At 35.5% G+C, this 24,126-nt stretch overlaps 2 protein-coding genes across 5 annotated transcripts; both read right to left on the bottom strand.

Moving 5' to 3' along the window:
* Positions 1-605: 605 nt before the first annotated feature.
* Positions 606-24,126, bottom strand: LOC119067923 (cystinosin homolog). Of its 4 annotated transcripts, none has more exons than XM_037171229.1 (10): positions 23,875-24,008; positions 5,684-5,763; positions 3,553-3,655; positions 3,302-3,490; positions 2,992-3,232; positions 2,788-2,907; positions 2,525-2,695; positions 2,336-2,453; positions 2,172-2,274; positions 606-1,953 (listed from the first exon to the last, which is right to left on the bottom strand). In XM_037171229.1, exons 2-10 carry the CDS (start codon positions 5,724-5,726, stop codon positions 1,887-1,889), a joined length of 1,155 nt encoding a protein of 384 aa, XP_037027124.1. In that variant the 5' UTR covers positions 5,727-5,763; positions 23,875-24,008; the 3' UTR covers positions 606-1,886. The 4 variants fall into 4 exon arrangements, with proteins under 4 accessions (XP_037027124.1, XP_037027123.1, XP_037027122.1 ...); XM_037171228.1 differs by lacking the exon at positions 23,875-24,008 and adding an exon at positions 8,167-8,423; XM_037171227.1 differs by lacking the exon at positions 5,684-5,763 and having other exon boundaries at positions 23,875-24,126.
* LOC119067922 (probable cytochrome P450 6a14) lies at positions 17,356-19,063 on the bottom strand. Its single transcript, XM_037171226.1, has 3 exons — positions 18,136-19,063; positions 17,907-18,077; positions 17,356-17,825 (listed from the first exon to the last, which is right to left on the bottom strand). Exons 1-3 carry the CDS (start codon positions 19,019-19,021, stop codon positions 17,407-17,409), a joined length of 1,476 nt encoding a protein of 491 aa, XP_037027121.1. The 5' UTR covers positions 19,022-19,063; the 3' UTR covers positions 17,356-17,406.

Raw genomic sequence — 24,126 nt, 5'->3', positions numbered from 1 at the left:
CGAAAATCGTTTCTCAAAAAAAAAAACGTTTCTCGCAAAAGAAACCTAGTCTGCAATAACCCGGTGTCAGTATAATCAAGGTTCTGAAAGAACAGGTTAAGACAACCACGGAGGCGGGTGACACCAAATTTTATAAATTCAGAATTTTGTACCAAAAAGTTGTATTTTTCATATAAACCTCGCTGCCTTTGACTCAGGGTTGTCTTGAACTGTTCTTTCAGAACCTTGATTATACTGACAGGGGTTATTGCAACGACATCTTGCTTGAAATAGCGGAACAACGGTAGAATAAAAAAAAGAATAGTTTCGAATGTAGAGAACTCGTACATGCCGTAATACCGCTGCAGCAGAACCCATATATTCGAGAAAATGTTGGCTTGCTATTTCGTAATGAAAAATTTCAAGAAAATTCACAAAAGTCTTTCCTTGAAAATATCGTCGTTGTCGATAAGAGCCGTTCTTAAAAGGTTAATGATCTGTTACTCTTTCTTGACGGCAAAACTCAAACCAATTGGGGTGGAGGTTTTCTTAAACATTAGATTAATAGTGAAGTTGGAACTTTTTCTTTCTCTTACAAATTAATAAATCATCTACGAAACTTGCGATTTTTTGCAATTCTATTTTACTATTTGTAATCAACAATTAAAATCACTGCGTCTTACAGTCCCATTTCGTTTTACAAGTAAACTTATCGAAACTAATAATCATCTAAAATCTAGTCAGTATTTGTGATAAATAAATATTAGTGAAAGACTGAAAGAGCCCCTGAGCACACATTTACAAACAAGTCTTTTTTTAATTAATTAATTAAAATAAATCAAATTGGTACGTCCAAAAATGGTTAACAGAATCAAATTCACAGCAAAATAAAATGCAGACAGAGATTATGTGGTGATTGACCCACATACGCAAATACGCAAATCTTTTTGTTCGCTGTCGATTTATCAGTGCATCAATTTCAACTGTGTTACGTTCGACAGATGCCATTGCTTTCATAGCACACCGAATTCGTTTTATATTTACAGGAAATGAAAAAAGTTTTCCAATTTTTTTTTTCACTCCCGAGCAATATGGAAATATTTTTGAAACGAAACGTTTGGATGCCACCAGCTAACACATAGCTTTAAAGTACTTTTGTTTTCGAGTGTTGAATGTGTTGATGGAGAAAAAATCATAAAGGCGATAGACTGGAATTTGTTTATCACGGAAGTGATACTTTTGACAATTAGGTTTAAAAAAAAAAAAAACTGAAGGTGTCGGTGGTGCTAAGCTCGCCAGACGGGATTACGTTTTGAGTAATTATTGACTGATTTAATGATGCTGGGAATCAAACTTAAGTGAAGTTAGTCTATTTGCACCATAATGAGCGTTAACACTGCGCCGTTACCTGAGTACACCATATAAGTGGAAGGGATGCGATGGGTGCCGCATTGCTTGGCCTAATAAATCTTATGTGATTAAATGGGACTAGCCCAACTTCAATTAAGCCCTTTTAATCCCATACGATTTAGTCCAACAAGTTCGGCATCCCTCAGTAGGGTAGGTAGTTAAACTCTTTCCCCCAGATTCCTTTAAATATTTGATGAAAAGATATTTCGGCAACAGCAGTTTTGTTTGTCCGTTTCACCTATATTTCTGTCGATAGATATTCTGGACATACCAACCGTTTTGCTTCACTTCAACAATAAATACTAAATTAGATAAAAAATAAACGAAATTACGTTACATTTAAGTAATCTATCACAAACGTAATGCTTTTCTCAATAGTAAAATATCATCTCACATCGTGTCGTCTCTTAACTGGCTACTCTACACCTACAATCTACACTAAACGTAGATCGTTCCACTCCATAAAATATGGTATGGACTCCGATACCAATCTCTGTTCAAGCTTTCTCTGTCAAAAGTCTGTCCAAATTTGAGTCATTCTCTCGTAGCGTTGGCGTGGGAACGCTGTAATATAAGCAAAACATTATGTAATGTATACAATTCATTCACGCTGCAGTTTACACACCATTCGAGAATAATGTACTTATGGTACTGAATTTTTGTTAGTTTGATTTGTATACCGTGTATGTGTGTGTGGGTAGGTTTGTTTGCATGAGTGTTAATAAATTATAAGCTACTCTATGTCCTTTGTCGACACTTTAACGTAGTCTACATTAACATACCGATAGAGAACGTAATGTTGAATGATAAAAAATATGTCGAAACAGATGGAAAATAGGCCGAGACCGAATTTCGTTGGATCACCGAATATTGATACCCAATCGTCTGGAAAATATTTTTTTTTTGATCAATGAAACATCTTTGTATCTGGCTTCACTATACTGACCATGATTGTGTGCATTCAATACCATCTGCAGAATGCTGAAAACACCACCGATAATGTCTAAGAAAATGCATCCAATACTCCATCCTACTGTACTCTTTCTGCGATAATTCATAACAGCCTGAAGGGAAACGAAGAGAGAATATTTCATTCAAGCAATTCAATTGGATTCAATTGATAGAGGCGACAAACCTGAGGAATGTATTTGATGAGTGTTATTGTCAATTTAATGTAGCTGCAATAGTACAAAAAGTCCAGCCAATGAATAACATTGCAGTAAGCAAGAGCCAGCAGTGATAGAACAATTACGAAGAATATGGCCAAAATTGCTCTCGCAATGTTAGAAACTCTTTGCAGGGCCCTCTGTTAAAAATGGATGAATGACATCGTTAAAATAATTCCAAAATTACGTGCGCGCAACATGTTAAGAATATTGGCAAACCTAGAGGTCTTACCTCATATATTGCACATTGAATGGCGGTGAATAGAGTGGCAATTAATGCATGCAACGAAAATAGAACATCGTTGATCAATACAGGATTCAAGCCTCTCGGATATCTTCTAAAGTATTCATTCTGGAAAAAGGTTCTCTTTCAGTTAATTTCTTTGACAATAAGTGCCGTTCATCTCTTCTACTGTTCGACAGTAAGCAATCATACCTCAATTAATGGACACCACAGTAATCCCATGTTAAAAGCAGTATACAGCGCCGACCCGACAATATTAAACGATAAATAATCGAAGTTCAGACCAACTACACTCTTCCGCTGATGATTATCAATGATTTGCGGATAGAACGATGCCGACCAGGCCACAAAATAAAGCCAGCCGAGTACAATGGATACGTGTAAAATGACCGGTGATAGTGCAACCGTTACCTTGAGGAATACGTTCCTGAAGCTAAAACAATTGATGAAAAAATTAATTCATTTCAACTCGATTGTCGTTGGTGTTATTGGTTATATTCACTTTTCGGATAGTGGTTCGGTTGATATTATTACGTCTAACAAACCTGGATTGACTCCTTTTACCGAAATCAGATAGTGTGCATCGATGGTTTGATTTGTCGATGAGATTGGAATTTTTGACGGATTCAATTCGATTAAATTTTCATGTTGAGGAGTCAGCGTCATGTTTATCGGGGAGTCTATAATTCCACTGAAATAAAAATCCGTTGTGATTTTCACAGTGACCAAGTACACTCTGTCGTATCCACTTACAATATGCCTAAATTTACATCGTAGGTTCTGTTTACAATGACGGTAATTTCTTGTGACGATAATATTGGCCAAACGTATGTGTTCGATGCAATTGAAGGGGTAGCTGAAAAGTGAATTGGAATGACATTGACTAATGTGTTAACAATTTTGCATCCTCGACATGCGTGATTTTTCTCTGCCATGGACATCATCAAGACAAAAAAAAACTTTCTGACGCAATCCCATAGTAAGATTGTGCCGCTTATCGAGATGTGCCAATTAATTTCTAAATTCATTAACCGTCTACAGTGATAACACACGAAAATCTATTCAAATTAATTGCCTACCACTCGAAGGCGATTTTTATCACGATGGGACATCTTCAAATCAGTTTATATTACGCGGAGTTCAATGTTTATTTTGAGAAAATCATATCATATGCTGTCGAAGTCTGGTGTTTTGTCTTTACTAAAAAAACAAGATAAATTTGAACACATGAACACAGCCGTTACTTAAGCTTTTATAGACCGACGTATTCGTATTGTTGATAGAAAATTAATCTTCTCAATATATTATTATCGGATGTTGATTATAAGATAATCCGATATAGTGAGATAATGTATGTGTATTTAAACATGTGAGTCAAGTGTACTTTTATCGGAACGATAAACGATATGCTTGCAATAAGATTACAATCATGTTTACGTGAGTAATACGAACAAATTTCTTAGAGCACCGAATGACTTTCTTTCCTGAAAATATTTGTTATTGACATGCAATTTTGGGTGACTTAAGGAGTTTCTTGCATGGAAATGGTCAATTTTTGCAATCGGACTTTATTTGTTATTTGTAAGATTAGACTCAATATCCTAATTTACACTGACAGATCAGTTATGAACCAAAGAGATAGTGGAGCTAAAAATAGTGGACTATAGCCTGGGAAGAAAAAATACTTTTCACTCATACCATAATCCATTGAATCGGCCCCAATCACGTTAACCGTTGTAGGTCTCAGTTCAACACTATCCTTATAATGTTGGGATACAATCAAAAATATAACAATTGATAATCTCATTGAACTAATTTGGGTACCGGCACACTCACGCATTGAGGGCAACGAAAGGGCGGGCGAACTTGCCAAAGCAGAAACATCAATCACATCAATCATACTTGAACCGATATTACGAATCTACCGCCTCCCATATCATTCATGAACCTAGGAAAGAAAATTTCAAAATTTCAAGGAAAAGTCTTTCCAAAATTTTCTTCATGTACCGCCCGATTCGTTCTTTGGCAGCCTGTCTGGGAAACAGGCAATTCAAAAAAAAAAAAGGATGAAGATCCGTATTCACAATACTGATTCTAAGTACCCAATCAACGTGAGTAGAACAACACTGAAAACATTTTTAAGTAATGACTGGCTTCAAAAAACACCTCACCACTATCGGGAAATGAGTAGAACTCAGCTGTGTTCTGCATGGGGACCACATCACATGCAGATGTAAGTTATCGGGTTTGACCGGTCAAAAGTCTTTCACCCTCAACGAAGTTGTTGAACGGAACTATCTTGTGTCTTTTTTTAACTTGTACTAGGTAAGAAGGTTCCGTTCAACAGAGAATGTTCAATAAATTAAGGGAGAATTAGAACAATAGTGCAGGTTTTGCTCTACGAGGTATAAACTGACTATTTTATTTAAAAAAAAAGTTCAGACGTGACCTCCAAACTCGAGATGGAGAGGAGAAGAAGATATCGTGACATTGTCTAGCTTCTTCTCCATAATTTCAAGACGAGATACCGGATTTAGCACTTACTCAGACTAAGAAGTCAATGAGCTGAGCACATAAACAGTTTAAGAATAGATAGAGTGATTTGTCAACTGGATTTTTTTTTGCTAAAAATATTCCACAAATTTTGCGCTACATTGTTCTGCGTTCTATATACTAAAATTAAAAAAATAAACAAAAATTATTAAAAGAAAAAACGTGTCACATCATAATTTGATGATCCAATTAAGAGTTCACCGCCGTTCTTTCATGCAACGCTAAAAATACATTTTTGCGATACCGCGATAGTAAATATTTTGTTTTTTTTTTCTTCCTTTAAATATATTGTTATGATTTGAATTTTTTTTTTAATTAATGAAACACTCACCAAGTAATGTTGATAGAGTGCACCAAAATATAAACGTCCTCATTTTTTTTATAGACGAGTTCCTTCACCTGGATTGTAATCTGAAATAAATGTTTACTTTTAGGTTTTTTATTATTATCAAACGATGGCGACATGCGTATTAAATAATTGAGGAAAAAACATCTCTCATCTCTCTCAGAAAAAAATAATTTAAAGAAAGGAAATTGAATATACTCTGAAATATTCCATTTGTAATAAACAACAAACGTTGTTGTTTTTTAGTCTGAAAAAATAGAAACAATGTTGAACGAACGTCTTATACCGTATGCAGATGTAGATGCTCAATTTATTGGAAAAATGTCAATTTTTCGGTAAATATAGCCACTGGTAAAATGATTATAAATAAAAGGTGACGACGGCGCATCAATATACATCTAACATGATGTCTGATGGCGCTAATTAACGAGAACATTTTTATTTACACATAAGTATTAACGAAAAAAATAATAATGTCACCACTACCTCTACAAATGTATGTACATTGCAATTGGCTAGTGATCTGCTATCGACAACGATAACATAAATAAGCGACGAGTCTAGGCTAGTGATATCCTATAAAAAGTATATAAACACTAATGAAGTAATAGATTTCGGATCAAATAATCGACTATTTGGAAATGCCATTTGGACACTAAAGCTCAAATGATGATAATATACCAGAGTGAAGTTATTTCACCAGAAAACAGAGCTTAAGAATAAAGTACGTAACAAATTGTGGTGCCACTAAAGACCAACCGAGGCTTACTATACTTTAAACAAAAGAAGTAATAGATTTAATGATTGTCGAATGAACATTGCAAGACGATTTGCCGTTTTTGAAAGGCTAATTTTATTAACGCCATATATTTGATCACAATCAACAGCATTACATTGGACGGGATGGCTGTTTTCCCATTTTTTATAAGCCGGGTAAAATGCGAGTTATTTAACTTAAACTGATATTTTGGCACAGAATACTGAACTAAGAAATAGAATTATCAAAATAAAAATTGTTCGTCTTAACATTTTTTTTGCATTTTTCTTTATTCTCATGTTCAACGTCAGGCTATATTTTACGGTCGTACATGAACATACCGTACACGCTGTCGTCACATGGCAATAAGAATTGTAAATCCTTGTGTTTTTAACATTATTATTGAAAAGATCTTACATTTACGACAATTTTCAGAAAGTTCAGCTGCTCTAATATCTTTTCAGACGAATCAACTGCCAATGCTGGAAACACACAATATCTCAACGATCATGTGTCAATTTTGAATTACTGAGATCGACAGTTATGCTGGGTCTTCCATTGTTTAATATGTAGTGAAAATCGGATTCCAATGGAAAACACAGCGTAATTGTTGGTTTTAGCTTTTCAAAATTGATAGTGGGTTTCCAGACATATATACCTTGTGCAAAAACTCATTTAAGTTTTCGATATACTTTTCTCTACGTAATGTTTAACGGATTCAACACACTTCAAGCATGAGTGGTACTCTGAATGGAGTACTGAAACTGAAGAATGTGCCATACCGATTTTCACACAGTAATAAAAATTAGGAACATTTTTGCATACAAAAATAGTACTCTATTTCGCAGCTGTCAACACGATCACTCATGCTTCTAGTGCGTTGAGAGATCACGTAGAACTGATTGACTAATATTTTCTATACTGAAACTTGTATTAACCACTAATGACTTTCCCTGAAAACCGGTATTAAATTTTACGTTAGAATGGAAACGCAACTAAAAACGAATACCTGATCACCTGATTTCACATCTCTCCGGCTACGGACTGCCAGACCTATTTATGTAATGCGAATTACATACTTGAAATTAGCATTAAATTATTATCTGAAATCTATTCTGGTTCACAATGTTAATCGTGTCTATATCGATACATAGTATCAACTCGTTCATTGATTCAATAAAAAATTCAGTGTTAATGAAAGTATGAATGTCTGTGTTTACACTCAATGGATACAACTTAAAATTCGACTATTATTGTTATACAACCGAAAAAAACTATCTTGTGATTTATCGATAGCCTCTGCTGACCAACGCGTATAAAAGACATGAAATAGTAATGGTAAAGTGTCGCTACCGTTGCGCATGAGAGTATATATTACGTTATTTCTTTTCAATCACTCAGGTGATTAAGGTTTAATAGTTAATGTGATTAATTACAGGAAGATTCGAATGAAATGTTACCACTGTTGTCGCAGTAGTTTCCAGTGGCTGAAATGTAGCTGCACAGGATGCTTAACATTTCGTTTGCAGTTAGTATCTTTAAATATAGAATTTATACGAACAATGCACAAAATTGTGCGAATAATTTTCTGCAGTAATTGATTATAATTTACATGCAATGAATCTAACTCACATCACATTTTTGATTTATTTTTTGTTTATCATAATTTTTAATCAATAATTTTAAACGGCTAATCCTCTGTAATCTTTACCTTACTTAATATTTATTATATTCACAACCAACACAGCACAAGTATATGAATCAGATTTTTGTTGTTTTGCTATTAATTTATTTTTGTAGTTTTTGTAAAGCGAAAATTTAATCCTGGACTTCTGTATGATTTCCAAACCAGACGAAAATTAAGTTCTATCCGTAAGACGACAAGTTGTTTTAGACACGAACATGAATAAAAAAAGAAAGAAAATTAATTCTTCGTCCCGTACAGTATACCCACTGAATATCGAAAATGAACTGAGAATTATGTTTTCGGTCAATTATTTTTAAATTTGGAATATACAATTTTTCGGTACGCAGATATACATTTATATGCAGATAGCATTACGATTCTATATAAATGAACAAAAAAAAAAAAAAAAACAAAATCGGTTGATAAAATTGGTTGCAAGAGAAACGTTTGTTGAAGCGTTTTTGTTTGAGAAAGAAAAATGATAAGGTAAAGGCTACTAAAATTCACCGACAACGTTGCTGTCGTTGTTGGTGATATTACGAAATCTTAATTTGATGAGAGTGCATTGTTTTATGGAACATATGATTAAAACGTTCAATTACTTTCGAATATTCGTTACCATCTCTTGTATGGTATTGTATAATATGCCGAAACTACATCGAAGGCTTACTAAAATTTTTGGTGAGAGAAACAAGACGACAACAAGGTATGCCAGTGTCATGATTTGATAGTTTAAATTAATCACACTTAGTAGGGCTTACCAGTAGCACTAGTAGAACAAAAAGAATTTTCCGTTTTTGTATAAATATGGTTTACAAAACAGTTTTGACTTCCTCATCAAGGTACATAGAAACAACCGCTCTCCGCTAGGTTTGTATCTGAGAATTAAATTTTCAAAGTTGTTTGAGTTCAACCACAGGGAGAAATTAACTTTTCGAAGAAACCTGAAAAACGCACTGAACTATTGAATTTCGTTTTAAAAATTGCCTAATCTACCAACAAAAAATGTCAATACTATTCACTCAATAGACCTTCATTGGAAGACAAGTGTGCTAAAATGTTTTCCAATTTGGGAATTGTTTTGTTTTGTAATTGATTCCAGAAGAATTTCGGTTAATAAATGAAAGTTTAGATTAATTAAAGGGGATTACATGCAAATATTTAATTATTTTCTGACTTAATAATTCTAAGATATTGCTACCAGAGCGTTTTGCTACTAAGTTTTACTATCGAATCCGATGAACACTGAGCTTTACGTTGTTGCACTTGACTAACTTATCCGGCCGTATTATATATGCAATCATTTTGCGTAATAAACATATCCACCCACAACTTGATTAAAGAGGTTTTTTTGGCATTAAAACAGTAATGTTTTGGTTATTTGTGCATGCGAGAAAACTGTGTTATGTTATGTCAATTCGAATTAATTATTTAGTTCAAAATTTCAATTAGTCAATAACGCATACTTGTGCGATATAATTTAGCAACTTGTTTTGCTAGAACTACCAGAGATGAGCTACTTGGAAGAAGTCGTTATAAAAAAAAAATCTTTACACTTTCACACAATCGAGGGGGAAACAACAATGGAAAATCTTGTCCCACCGTTCGGCCATTCGCCCATTATTCGCCTATTATTTTCCCATTATTCGTCTTCATTCGCTCATTATTCCCCCTTTATTCGTTCATTATTCGCTTAACACTGTCCCACCATTCGCTCGTGTTGTTTCCCCCTCGTGGACAATGAACTTGAGCCAGTGAAGAAATGGAACCTAACAGATAATAATAAGTGAAGGCAAAGTACCTAACAGGGTAATAGAGGTTTTACCACGTCAATTATTGACCACGTTATTGATACCAATAATACCATTAGCAGTATTAATGGTAATTTTGCAATGAAATTATGAAAAAAAGGTATGGAAATATTCGCATACTTCGATTAAAGTACTACTCTATTTTTTCCTACTACCCTGCTAGGTGCCCCTCGTCGCACTTTTTCTCCGTCCAATATGAAAAATACTATTCGTACCATGGACTAAAAGTCTTTTTTAGCGTATTCGATTCCAGACCTCGCCTTCGGCTCTGTCTGGAAACTTCTCCCACGCTAGAAAAGACTATTAGTCCTAGGTACGAAATGTACTATTACATGACTAGGGATAAATAGATGAAAAGTAGAGTTTTCGTGTGAATTTTGTTTATCCGAGGCGAAGCCGAGGTCAATAAACACACGCAAACGAGACTTTTCTTTTTTATCCCGAGTTATGTAATGGATTGTGGTGTTAGGGAATCTCGCGCCGCGTCATTCACAATAACTCACAAAGTGACATCTTCCTTATACAAAATATGTCAAAATGTGAATTATTGTGAATGACGCGGATTTTACATGCTGAGGGCGTATAAAGACGTGCTTCAAATATGAAATAGTTATTTGTGTATCTGTTTTGGACGATTGTTTTTAGGCAATTTCGCGAGTTGTAGCCCGAACGAAGGGAAAAATCTTCTTCATTTTCGACCCCGACACATGAAAAAAAACATTTTTTCATACGTTTTTCTTTTGCAAAATTTTCACATTAAATGATTTTTTTTGGGAATAAAACTTATCCCCCATTTTTTTCAAAAATCCAGCTTTATTTTGGTAAGGTCGCTGACCATGATTTGCGGATGCGAAAACCTGATCATGATTTGCTTATGTAAATTTACATGTAAAACAAATTATACCGCAAATCACGATTCTCTTGGACTTTGATTTGCGGTATAATTTGTATGACGCTTTAGATACCTCCAAATATTTTTTTAGCCCCGTACGAAGTACTGGGGGCTTATAAGATTAATATGCCGTTTGTAACATGTCGAATTGGAAGCAGCCAGTAAGGGCAAAGCATTTGGTTATGTTCATAGATGACAAATCCGCAATAAAAAAAATGTCCGTCCGTCCGTCCGTCCGTCCGTCCGTGACCCCTCTAGCTAGAGTAAATCACAACCTTTTTTTAAAATTCTTTTTTTCCCCGATTGGTATCGACAAAAGTAAGGTCAAGTTCGAAAATGGGCATGGTAGGGTCGGCCCTTCCAGAGCTAGGGCCCTATAGGTGTTTTTCAGTCTTTCGACGATATCTACCGAAATGCGCACGCAATAGCTGCTTGTGATATATCAAATGAAAGGTATTGACGAGTAGAACAAAGTTGCTGAACATTGTTTTTGGGTAAGATGCAACGTGGGCTTGTTGGGAGGGCTCAAAGGTCGTTACTCGGCCCAAGGTGTTTTTTGCACATAAATCGAGTAAATCTCATCCGATTTTGCTAGTTTTAGTTTTTTATGGAAGGTAATTGAATACCGAAAAGAACGTGACGAAAAAAGTTTCAAATTAGGGCCCTTGGACTAAGGCCGCTACTCGGCCCCAAGTATTTTTTGCACATAAATCGAGTAAATCTCATCCGATTTTGCTAGTTTTTGTTTCATTTGAGAGATAATTGAATGCCGAATAGAATGATGGCGAAAAAAGTTTCAAATTTGGGCCCTTGGACTGAGGCCGCTACTCGGCCCTACGTGTTTTTTGCACATAAATCGAGTAAATCTCATCCGATTTTGCTAGATTTAGTTTTTTATGGAGTCTAATTGAATACCGAAAAGAACGTGGCAAAAAAAGTTTCAAATTTGGGCCCTTGGACTAAGGCCGCTACTCGGCCCTAAGTGTTTTTTGCACATAAATCGAGTAAATCTCATCCGATTTTGCTAGTTTTTGTTTCATTTGATAGATAATTGAATGACGAATAGAATGATAGCAAAAAAGTTTCAAATTTGGGCCCTTGCACTAAGGCCGCTACTCGGCCCTAAGTGCTTTTTGCACATAAATCGAGTAAATCTCAGCCGATTTTAATAGTTTTTGTTTCATTTGAGAGGTAATTGAATACCCAATGGAAAGTTGGCAAAAAATTTTGGGTTTCTAAAATAATGTCGTAAATTGTTGGTTTTATTTGAAAGGTACTTCGTACGGGCTTTCGTAATTGCGCTATGCGCAATTTAAAAATTGAACAGTTTCAGTAAATTTGACAATGCGCAACTTGACTTGCATTTTGGTAACAGACGCATTAGAGGGTTGTAGACGTATTAGGGTTCCGGGCTTATTAGGGCTACGGACGTATAATGGTTGCGAACGAAATAGAATTACGGGTTGTACGGGGCTAAGTCGCAGCAAACGCTCCGACTGTTCTGATGCCTTGTTTTTCTAATTAATTAATTTATTTCGACCTTTTCTTTTTCTTTTTACACTGTTAACATAGCAATATCACATTGATTGTTTTGATTATTTTGACTATTTTATTGGAAGAGGTTGAATTCATTACTACCGCTGGAATTAAAAGTATCTCGGATACTGACTGAATTACCCCTTTGGATTGCTACTGAAATCCGTTGTAACAAATAATCCAAAGAGCGCTTCTCTCCTGTCTGTTGTTTCATGAGCTTACCCAGCTTTTTCATAAATAATAACGTTTCTGGACCAATTGCCCCAAAAGCTTCGAAGGCGAGCGGTGTGAAAATGAAACGATCTTTCAGATCGATATACAAATTGTGTTTGACTCGCTCCGCTTCATCCGCTGCAGCTCCACTGGTTAACGAAGTTGATCGTAGGTATTTAGCCGCCATTGTATTGACTATCGTCACATCCCAGATCAGAAGTCTCCCTCTACTCCATACGGTTCGAGTCTATTCGGGACACCAGCCGAACTAAAAGCCATTGAAAAAATCTTGTTAGCTGCTGCATGACGAGCGTATTTCCCATACGTCTTATTGCAAGACAACGCATGATAACCTTTCGGGTCCACCATTTCACCACAAATGCACCGGTGCGGCTCGCAAACGTCGTTACCCAAGCGTAACGCGACAGCAACTCTGGCCGAGTCGTTATCCAGTAGTAGACCTAGCTGGTGTGACGGGACTGCTTGTAGCCACTTTGAAGATGATTGGGTTGATGACGATAGCAGTCTTGCACGGTCTGTAGGTCCACTTGATGATAATAGCTCGTCGAAAGTTGCCTTGGATCGTAAATTATCCCAGCAATATTGGTTCTGTTTCGACACATCATTTGGTGGGATCATTTCGTCGGGATAGGCTTCAATCGATGAAGAGAAATCGGTGTCGATGATAGTTAACCTTGACTTGGACAGAATTCGGTTCGATAAATCTTCTGATTGGAATACTGATGAGAAATAAGCTGGATGGGCTAGATCTACTGTCCGTCTAATACCCAGGCCGGAAAACGCCATAGGAAGCGAACCTTGAATCCAAGAGGTGTCACTGAGCTTGTTGTTAGTGACCTCTTCCAGAGTGTGGCGATAAAATTCATCAATTTCTGTCAATTCAGTCTGGTGAGAAAACGTTGGTGCAGTCCGAAGCAAATACTGGAAACGTGGAGACGACAGCGAGCTTCGTAGCAATCTCAGAGCAGGATGTATATCTAAAAGCGGAAGGCGTTTACATAATGTCTTCACGGTTTCTAAACCTTTTGACAATGCCTCGCTTATGCCTTCCTCCAAAATGGGAGCACCAAGAAGCCTAAACGAGCTGTTGTCGAGCACCTTAATTCCTGGCAGCAACCGGTTCAGTTCGTTCAACATACTCTCCTTTGCGTCCGGTGGAGCGTTGATGAAATAGATCTCACACTTGGACGGGTTCAATGACAGGCCCGATTCGTTAGAAAAGGACAAAACTCTTCTTATGTCTTCTAATATGATGTTGAAATTGTCTCCGATGGTCCCATCATCCAAAAACCATGCATTCAGTTTAGATCCAAGCGAATGCGTCAGAGGTCTCAATGCTATACTGAAAGCAGCCGGGGCGCATGGGTCGCCTTGTTGAGTGCCACGTTTTGATAAAATAATTGTTTCACCGAAGAAGAGGCTTGAAGGGCATCGATATGCTTGCTGTAGCATCGGGAACAACGATGGCGCTGTAGTCTTGATTTCTTTTAGTAAAAATCTTCTGAATAACTCGTTGAAAGCATTTGAGAAGTCAAATTTTACTATTGCGGTTGGGTCTGTGTGTTTAGCTTTAGCGAACGCTCGAACTGCATGAACGATTGCTTCCGATCCACCGCGAACACCAAAGCCATTTGAGATTGGTGCTAACAATTGCGCTACCGAATCCTTGACGGCGAAGCATCCTATTTTACAAGCTAGCCTGCGCCACACTAGGCCGATTGCTATTGGTCTGATGTCCCCATTGTCCTTGGCTAATGCGATAAGTGACGCTCCGTAAAAAATTGGCTCAATGTCCGGAAATATGTCCCCTGAACGGATGATGTTTACTAGCTTAGCAATCTCTGATGTCAATTTTCCGGACTCATCACCGCAGGAAAATGAGATTAAATCCTTTAAGTATCCAAATATCGGTCTCTATTGAATTTCATATGAAATACCGCAAATCACGGACACCATAACGCAAATCTCGATTCAATTAAAATATTAAACTTAATTCAAGAAATTCTTTAAATATTGATTAATTTTTGATTAATTGCGAATCCAAATGTTCAATCTTCATAATAAAGTTAGTCATTACTCCTGGATATCAGAGGATTTCAAGAAAACGACGTACAAAGTTAAAAATGGTCACAATACCACACATCATGGTCAGCTATCTTATATAATTTATCAAAAGTGCACGTTCAGTTCTCTTTTTTGCAATAACAAACATAGCTGTACCGAGTAAGGTGAAACATTTATATTAACTCGATGAAGCAAAATATCTTTAGTGAAACGTATGGGATCAGTAGAATTGGAAGTGAGTTTTCTCCGGTTCCAATGTACCGTTTTTAGTGAACTCACATTGAAGCCTTTTTTCACTATCAAAAGGAATTTTTTAGATTTAGGACAATTTGTTGACAAAAGTTGAAATGTTCGCCATATAAAAGTTACGTTGTTCGTGGCGCTGGTCGCTTCCTTCTTTTTAAGCAATACATACTGCGTCAAGAAATTCTTATTATTATTAAACCAAACCGTTTATTTGAACAGATGCGTTATAGTTCGTCCGCATTTTTTCGTATGATTTTGTTTGTTTCAATTTATACGGAGTTTTGGATAAAGCGAATTTATATAACTTCGAGAGATTGCGATTTTCACTTATGACTATAAGTTCACGACGTAAGACTTGAAAATTATGGAAGGTTCACTTACAATTTTCAACTTTCTAAGTATAGTAGGACGTTTGACCACTGTTTCGATCTTTGAGAAAATTAAATACGTCTTTCGACGGATTATTTTGCATTAATATGAAGTTCAACAATACCATTTCTCATCAGGCCATGGCGACAGTGGTACTTGATACAGTGCTCTAGTAACACCATATCAATTTGCACACGAACAAGTATAGCGAATCATGATCGGAATAAAATTCATATTGAACTGCATATTAATACAAAACGTCGAAAGACGTATTTAATTTTCTCAAAGATCGAAACAGTCAAACAATGGTCAAACGTCCTACTATTTGTTCGACATTGTGATTGTCTAATGGCACGGATTCATTCTTGATGTGATAAATGCATTTAGCATTCGATGTTAACCAATATAATGATGATTGTTTCATCTTTTGGTTTAACAAATTCAACAAATATTGATATATTGCACTTCATATCTATAGAAGAATCAAACCACCATCGTCGAAAAAACTTTCCTAAGTTTCATAACGTATGAGACACAAAAGCCAAACCTTTTTAGAAGTATGTGTGTAATTTATACATTTGTTCCAGCTATAAAAACTTATAATTTATAAGTCGACTCCCCATACATATATAGAAACTTACGTATTTACGTCCAAGTAATTATATTAGGAACTCCTATGAGGGACCTGACTCATCCGAATGGTAATGCCTAGATGTGTCCAAAGGTAACGCTTGCGAATGAGTTGGAAAATATGTTTATGAATGCTTTAGAAAGAGACAAGATACCCGTCGCGTACGGCTCGTTCATAGACTTTCGGTGATGAATAAAAAATCAGTGAGGTCAATTTCATTCGATTACTTTATTGAACATTTGTATGTACTGAACTGATTTACAAGTAGCTATACGCAAAGTGCATACACAGCATGAGAAATTTACATTTATACAAACGAAATAGATATCAGGGTGCGATACAGAAGTAAAACCACTACATAGTTGAGATACTTTCTATCTCAATCCCTGATTAGCATATAATAGGTTACAGTGCATGCTGTGAAAATGATTCATTACATGAGGGACCAATTTTAAGATACGAGCAACCTCACAGTTGTGTTGTTGAGCAACAATCTTCGGTAACTGTTAGTTGAGACAAGTGTAGAGTTTACATATCCGAGCCAAAGGCGAATTAAAATTGTTTCCGAATTAAGGAATTACTTCGCAGCATTACTTGTATTCTATTTTATTGCCTGTCCATGCGAAAGTTGATCCTTACATGTCAATTAATTTAAATAAATTTAAACAAAATAAATCTGTTGTTGTGAGAAAACGTTTCCAAACGAATCTAGTATACCGACGAAACCGGCTCACACGTCTACAACAGTAAGGGTTTGTTCCAAGTAACTGTAAACACGAATTTTGACTAGCCGAACGAACACGATTTTATACACAGAGAACGGTTTTCATACAAATATTGATGATGTCACTATGGATAAAATTTGACAGTAATTTGACAATTCGCATGGCCTTGAAACAGACCTATTCACTACTATTGTGTTGACATGTTGACACTGAAATTTTTTTCGCAGTAGGTGAAGACGCATAATTTTGTTGATTTTTTATTTTGACTATATAAATTTTGCAATGACGTGCTGAAAATTGTGTGTAATGTGAGCAAAAGTATCTATTGTTGTAGGAAATAAATGAAAAATAAACAAAGTTGATTAAACAGTTGATTGAACACTGTTCAATGAACAGTTGATTAAACATTGAAAATATCAAAATTATTGCTGCAATAAATATGGCTGATACTTTCAATTAGGTGTTTTCAAGTTCTTTTTATAAATCTTTAATACACAGCCATTGCAAAATTTATGGTCATCAACACTAAAGAAACAATAATCGTTTCTTCGCAGAAACTTAACTTTTTTAATTTATTCAACTTTCGCATGCGTTAGGAATATTCCATGTAATGGATCATTTTCGCGGTGGTAAATTGATATGTAATGATCAACTTTCGCATGGGACAGTCAGTCAATAAATGAAATTTACTAAGTGGTGGTAAAAAAAGCTCAAAATTTAACAACATGTCAAATAATAGGATTTTAGTTAACTTTGCTAAATTTTAGTAAAATTAATAAAAATTTCGTTATTCGGCCAGAAAACCAATTTTTTCGGTGCCATTTTCAGCGGAATCATCGTTTTTTCGTGATCTAATTTAAAATCGAAATTAGTCAAAATTTTCACTAGTGCAATTTTTATCAACAAATTGGCATATCTCGGCGCCATGCAACCCCTCGGCCCGTTACCGAACGGAATAAAACTGAGCGGATGCCGTTTTTCTATTTCTTCCGGTAAGAATCGGTCTGGATCGTATTTGTCCGGATCGGGATATATCTCAGGGTCGGTATGAATCGAATAAATTGAACAAACCATGGACGTTCCTTTTTCAATGGTAATGTTTGTGTTTGCGATTTTATAATCAGCGTTGGCCACTCTTGTTATTGTGGGAACTGGCGGATATTTTCGAATCGCCTCTGTCAGATAAAAATAACATTATGAGCACGTCTATGACGAAACTTTTCATTTCATGTCGACGACATAAGAGGTCAATTTACCGTGAATGCACTGTTGTAGGTAATGCATTTCATTCAGAGCCTCGTAAGTTAAACAGCCATCGTGCTTCTTCAGGCATTCATAAATTGATTGGCGAGCTTTTTTTCGAATATCGTCGTTGATCGATAGTTCAAACATGCAAAAAGTTATTGCTGCAGCAGTCGTTTCAATACCTACATCAGAATTTTGAATCGATTTGGTATGGTTACATGACTTCAATTTTGTATTTACCTGCCACAGAGAAAACATATGCTTGGGCCGCTATTTGCTGGAAACTTAGTGTATTTGAATCTTTCAATTTGGTCAATACACTAACCAAATCTTGTCGTTTCAATTGCGGATTATCTTTGCGATGTTGCAGCAATTTACCTATAACGTCGGAATAAAAATTACCAATCTCCTTGTCTGTTGTTACAAAATGCAGTCTTCTGCCCAGATCACGAAATGTCCAGAGCAACATTCTTCTGAGAAAGCTAAATGAAGCAAAGTCCTTCAATGCCATTTCGTAAAACTTTGAATGTCTGTCTTCCATCGAATTACAGTAAATGCCGAACTCCGTCAACCCGAGGATATCAGTTACAAATCGTGGTAGAAGATCTCCCACATCAATGGGCTTTTTACTGAATGTATCCTTATCTATCAGAGCTACTAATTTCATAGAAATTTCAATAAGCTCACTGAACATCATTTTCAATTTGCTGCCAGCAAACGTTGGCGATATTTTTTTCCTCATATCTTTCCACGATTCGCCCTCCAAGTTAATAATATGAGCTGATATCGGATCATCCTTTTCGTTGAAATAGCCAACACGATTCGTGAAAAAATTGAAATCCTTTATCATGATTTCTTTCATTAAGTCCAGGTCTGTAATGACAGCGAAGGGTTGTATGAACATGTATGCTCCACCAATTGGACCTTTAGGCTTTAACATTCGACACATCGTTCGCCAAAATTCGCCCGGATGATAGTCTTTCACAATACCACGGGCATTTCCATACAAAAATTTCGGCTCAATGTATGGAACGTTTCTTATTTTCCAATAGTTGAGTTTTCTGTTCAAAAAGAAGTACACAAAAACCAAAAATCCAAAGAAAATTGTGGCAAATGATGAAATCATTTTTTCAAAAAATCTTTTTTATCGTGGCCGAAGGAGGTTGTAGGCACGTCACAATTGAAGTGGAATGAAGTGAAGAAGAATTCGAACTATAAAATATGCGAGTGCCAATTTGAAGCGATTGCGATGATGCGTGAATAATAAAACGAATTTAAAGCCATTCAGCTGAATTTGTGAGATTCTCTAATGGCACTGCCACACAATACGTTGCATATGTTACAGTGTCAATAATTCTTCTGAACTTTCCGGTTCGGACTGGACCGAAAACTGTTCAAATTTAAAACCCAATACAGCGAAAATGGATACATTGTTTTTTATGTGAAATATTACTGTAAACAACGTTTACAGAAGACAATTTCGGAAGCACTTCCACAAATTGGTTCTTCTGATCGTAGGGTTCTTATTTCGGAAATCCTAAATAGATTACATTTCACTCTTCAAAAAGAGTGCTAAAGAGTACACTACTCGAAGGCTTTGAGTCAAAGCAGGAAAAGAATACAAAGAAGATTTTGAACTACAGGGGTCATCAGAGGAAAGCAGGGGCTATTTAGTTGAATTAATTTGCCGAAATTCGCCAAAATTCGCCAAAATTCGTCGAAATTCGCCGAAATTCTCCCAAATTAAAAAATTTAAATTTGAAAATTTTCTTCCAAATTTATGTTTTTTGAAATATTTTGCTAGTTTTGTGATATAGCATAACAAAATTATGCAAGAATCTACCAAATTCACAAATATATGTAAAATTCACAAAATTAGGACATTTTTCATCGTTTTTCCAAAAAAAAACCATCATGGCTTCCCGGTTAAAAATAGATTTCTGGAATGTCTTGGCCAAAAATATATAACTAAGTTCTAAGATTCTTTGAAATTTCTTAAAATCATGTATAAATTCACAAAAAATCGCCAAAATTCGTCAAAATTAACCAAAATTCGTCAAAATTCGCCAAAATTCGTCAAATTCTCCAAATTTGCCAAAATTTGCTGAAAATTCAACTAAATAGCCCCTGGAGGAAAGTGAATGTGTGTCTATGTGTAACGTTCCCCTGTTTCCCCTGGCAATATCATTACACAACGAAAAGCGAAGACTATTTCTGTTTTTGTAGTAAGTGTATTAAGCTCCAAATCTACCTACAGTGTTACGCATTGCGTGGTATTTGCGCTAGTCCGGTTTTTTGAAGGTACCGACAGACGTCATAACGAGATTTTTTTCTTAAACAATTTAAAAATTTTTTGGTAGGTCCTCTTACGATTACGGCAAACAGTACCCCGTCATTTTTTGTCCTCTTTTTGCCGGTTTCTCTCTCTCAGCTGACGGGATTTATGGATGATTCCATATAAAAAACAAGCTTCTAGGGTATGGATCCAACTGCACCAGTTCTACTTTCAAAAAACTCGCTTACGGCTTTACTTTTTCAGACCAGAAGAACCAATTTTGTTAATTGTTTTAGAAAATTTCTTCTGACGCCTGATGCAAATTTTCCCCAAATGATAGACTCAAATGAAATAAAAAAAATTTCAAAAAGATATTTAGCATCGGGTGATACACTGTCCGATTGCGGTATCTGAAATCTTGATACGATTGCGTGGTGCGTTGTCAGAAATATGTAAATAAATCTGGAAGCATTATATCTGTGAAGGATGACCTGTCACAGTTTGTTCCAGTAATTGCAGATATTCCAATATAGGAATTATCGCATTTAGAACGGTTTGCGGTAAGAATTACTAAACACTAAAGATATTTGAAAAGATAATTTGGTTTCTAGATCAATAATTTCGTTTAGCCAGTTCCTCATGGCTGAGAGGAAGCTGAGCAAAATATAAAGGCAAAGAAGCTGCCAACAATTTATAGAAATTTTTCAAGGGTTAATGAGTCTAACAACAATGAAATTTATATGAATATTGTAAAAATATGATGCATATGATTATATATCATTGTGGCAGGGCCATACGCTTATTTATGAATATTGGACTTAAAAGAAACTATTTTAACAGATTCAATAATTCAGCTGAATCAATTCAGTAGCGGCAGAAACGTTTGTAGACTGTATATTATTGTCAATATTTTTAGCCAGTTTTCAATGTCTTTTATAATTTCAAATGCAAAACTGAAATATTTTAATCGGCAATAATTTCAGTAATATATCTCGGTAAAATGACACCACACTGACACAAAATCTTATTCTTGTTTTGTTTAAGCGTTAACCGGTAAAAATTCGAATTTTCTTTGAAGCCCGTAGGTCAAAATTATGTGTTTGCTTGGGACGATTGATTTTAGGCACTTTCGCATGCAACCCTCGCTCTGCTCGGACTGCAACTCGTGATATACCCTTAAATCAATCGTAAAAAGCAGATAAACAAATTACTGTGACGATGCTGATATTAGCTAGTTATAAACAACAAACACTTGTCTGATAATAACTGAATCCGTAACTCCTTTTGTTCGATGTCTAGTGTTCTAGACAATAGTATGTTACATACTTGGTCAAGTAGGTGAGCAATGATTGCACGAGTTCGAACATGTGCAAGAATATAATATATCTGAGTGTGATTTTCACCGAGGATATATAAGATCGCACACATTCAAACTCGTTCAATCAGAGTTTCATAAGAGATGTTGTTAAGAGGGATATGGGATATCATGAAGATCTGATTACATGGCGAGTCTGGATTAAATAAATTTACCTTTTTTTATATTTAACACGTTCCTAAAAAATTTGTTCAAATTGTTTACGAACAATAATCATTCTACTCAATTTAGTAAAATTCTCATACATGCCGTAAAACTCGAGCTAGCCCGTTTCGAAGATTACTACGATTCCATTTTTATTTGTTGTACAAAAGTGTAAGTGTAAAACAGTCATTTTCAGTGAGATTTAAAACCAATTTCTGAAAGCGTCTTCGGCTTAGAATCACAGTCACCAACTCGTCAAAATAAACATTTGGACACACACTGACAAAAAAGTTTCGAAAAACTCACCTGTGTCTCCAGGTAATCTACATTATCTACCACAGCTGTATTTTTTGTATGGGGCGCTACAGCTGTGGCAGCTATTGTAGATTACCTGGAGACAAAGTTACCTGCAACAGTTGAGTTTTTCGAAACTTTTTTGTCAGTGTAGGTGCATAATATTTATTATTGTGGATGCGTCCTGTACAACCATAGACAAATCCCTTTCCCCTTATTGTCTGCCTCGAAAACATATGTAACATATGGCATAGCGTTCCGATAAGCCCCACTACGTCATATGGAGCTAAAAACAAAAATCACTGATACCCTAATACCAATCCCTATTTATTTGGTTTGGGTATATTTTCCAGATGTTAAGGCTGTTATGATCGTTAAATAAATAAAATTAAAATTACTATAATCAGTACAACCTGGTCATCCATATACATAGGCAGATGCTTCGCCCTTAGTGTCTGCTTCGAATTCCACATGTTACAAACGGGATAGCATTACTATAAGCCTTCAGTACTTCGTACTGGGCTAAAAACGAAAATGACTGCTACCAAAGCACCTGGCAGGGTAAAAGAGGTTTTACCACGTCAAATAGAGTAGTATTTTCATACCAATATTACCATTAGCAGCCCTAATGGTGATTTTGTAATTACATTATGAAAAAAAGGTGTGGAAATTTTCGCATACTTCGATTAAATTACTACTTTATTTTTTTCTATTACCCTGCTAGGTGCTTTGCTGCTACCTTAATTACAATTCCTGGTGTCATCACGGAAGTTCAAACTTTCGGAATATCATTTCTTTAGTAGGAGAAACCAAATTAACCTTACAACTCTTACAAATTTGGGTGCATCTTCCACATGTTAACCCTGTTATGTCCGTTAAATAAATAAAATTATAATTACTATAATCAGTTCAACTCGGCCGAAGGCCAGGTATCAGTTCTAGTATTCTAATAAATTTTTCTGAGGTCTGACTAGCCACAATTGTCGGCACTGTGTTAAGGAGAAGTGATTGCATTTAAATTTTAAAAACTTTCTCTACCGAGACACTGTTGTGCAGCCACAGCCACTTCAGGCCTGTATATCATTGTAGATTGAGAAAAACAAACCGCTTAAGCAACTGTTTCCACCTGACAAAAACAAAATACCAGTAACCGGACCAGAATTTCTAAATTGACAGATTTTATAGTTTTCTCAGCTAGTAGGCTGGGTTAACGGTTACTGCATAAGTAGCTTGGATCCCATATCCCATATGGAGGGACAACGTTTTACCTAGCATATATATTTGCTACGATAATAACGAAAAACGCGATTCTATCAAAATGTACGTACCAAGTACCGTACATACTCATATTCCCATATTTAATGGGATCGTTATTTCTATAAAAAATATGGAATTCAACACTTTCTTTAACCTTCAACTTGAACGAGGATTAATAATTTTGACTTTAAAAATAATATCAACAGTGACAACGCAAAATTTTTCTAACTCCTCACAAGATACACATACTCTCGTGTTTATTATCCCAAAGAAAATGTGGTCAGTCGTTCGATAAAATTATGTTTTTTTTGTGTATTATTAATAGAAGGCACTTTTCACTTTTTGACTTGTTGCCAGAATTTTTTTTTTAATTTTATGTAACCTTCTCATGATGCAAACTTACAGTAATGTTATCCTATAAATTTGATTTGATTTGATAAAGTATAGGAAGGGTTGTTACTCATCTGTGTCTTTGATGAGTAACAAATCACAACAAAATTCAAAGTTTATAAATAAAAGTGGGAATCTGGGATTTTGTTTTTAAATTCTTATAACTGCAATTAACTAAACACAAAATAACGAGAAAAATGTCTACACGAATCATTATGGTTTATACCAGTAAAATGATACTTACAATCTGTGTTCAAAAATGTTTTATCTGCACTGATTGATAAACAAAACTGTTTGAACAAATATTTTGTTGTGAAAAATTTTTGGCCGCAATTGAAACAATTATTTTTAAACATAACTCTTCAAGTCACTTTGGTGGGGGCAGGTTTACGTCAGTTTATTGAAATAAATAAATAAAGAAAATAATCAGCACTAGAGCCAAACATTTTGGATACACTCGCGGCTGGGAAAGTCTCTCTATCGCAATTAAATTTGA

Source organism: Bradysia coprophila (genome assembly GCF_014529535.1).
Source record: "Bradysia coprophila strain Holo2 chromosome X unlocalized genomic scaffold, BU_Bcop_v1 contig_130, whole genome shotgun sequence".
Classification (NCBI taxonomy): domain Eukaryota; kingdom Metazoa; phylum Arthropoda; class Insecta; order Diptera; family Sciaridae; genus Bradysia; species Bradysia coprophila.
Note: the sequence above shows the minus strand (reverse complement) of the source record. Positions and strands in the feature narration are given on the sequence as shown.

Coding starts and splice junctions, on each gene's coding strand:
- LOC119067922 (XM_037171226.1), bottom strand. CDS start 19,021: ATGATTTCATCATTTGCCACAATTTTCTTTGGATTTTTGGTTTTTGTG. Junction 18,078..18,135: donor ATATGTTTTCTCTGTGGCAG/GTAAATACAAAA, acceptor ATTCTGATGTAG/GTATTGAAACGACTGCTGCA. Junction 17,826..17,906: donor CCTACAACAGTGCATTCACG/GTAAATTGACCT, acceptor TTTATCTGACAG/AGGCGATTCGAAAATATCCG.
- LOC119067923 (XM_037171227.1), bottom strand. CDS start 23,986: ATGTTTAAAAATAATTGTTTCAATTGCGGCCAAAAATTTTTCACAACA. Junction 3,491..3,552: donor GATGTAAATTTAGGCATATT/GTAAGTGGATAC, acceptor TTTTTATTTCAG/TGGAATTATAGACTCCCCGA. Junction 1,954..2,171: donor CAACATTACGTTCTCTATCG/GTATGTTAATGT, acceptor CTTATATTACAG/CGTTCCCACGCCAACGCTAC.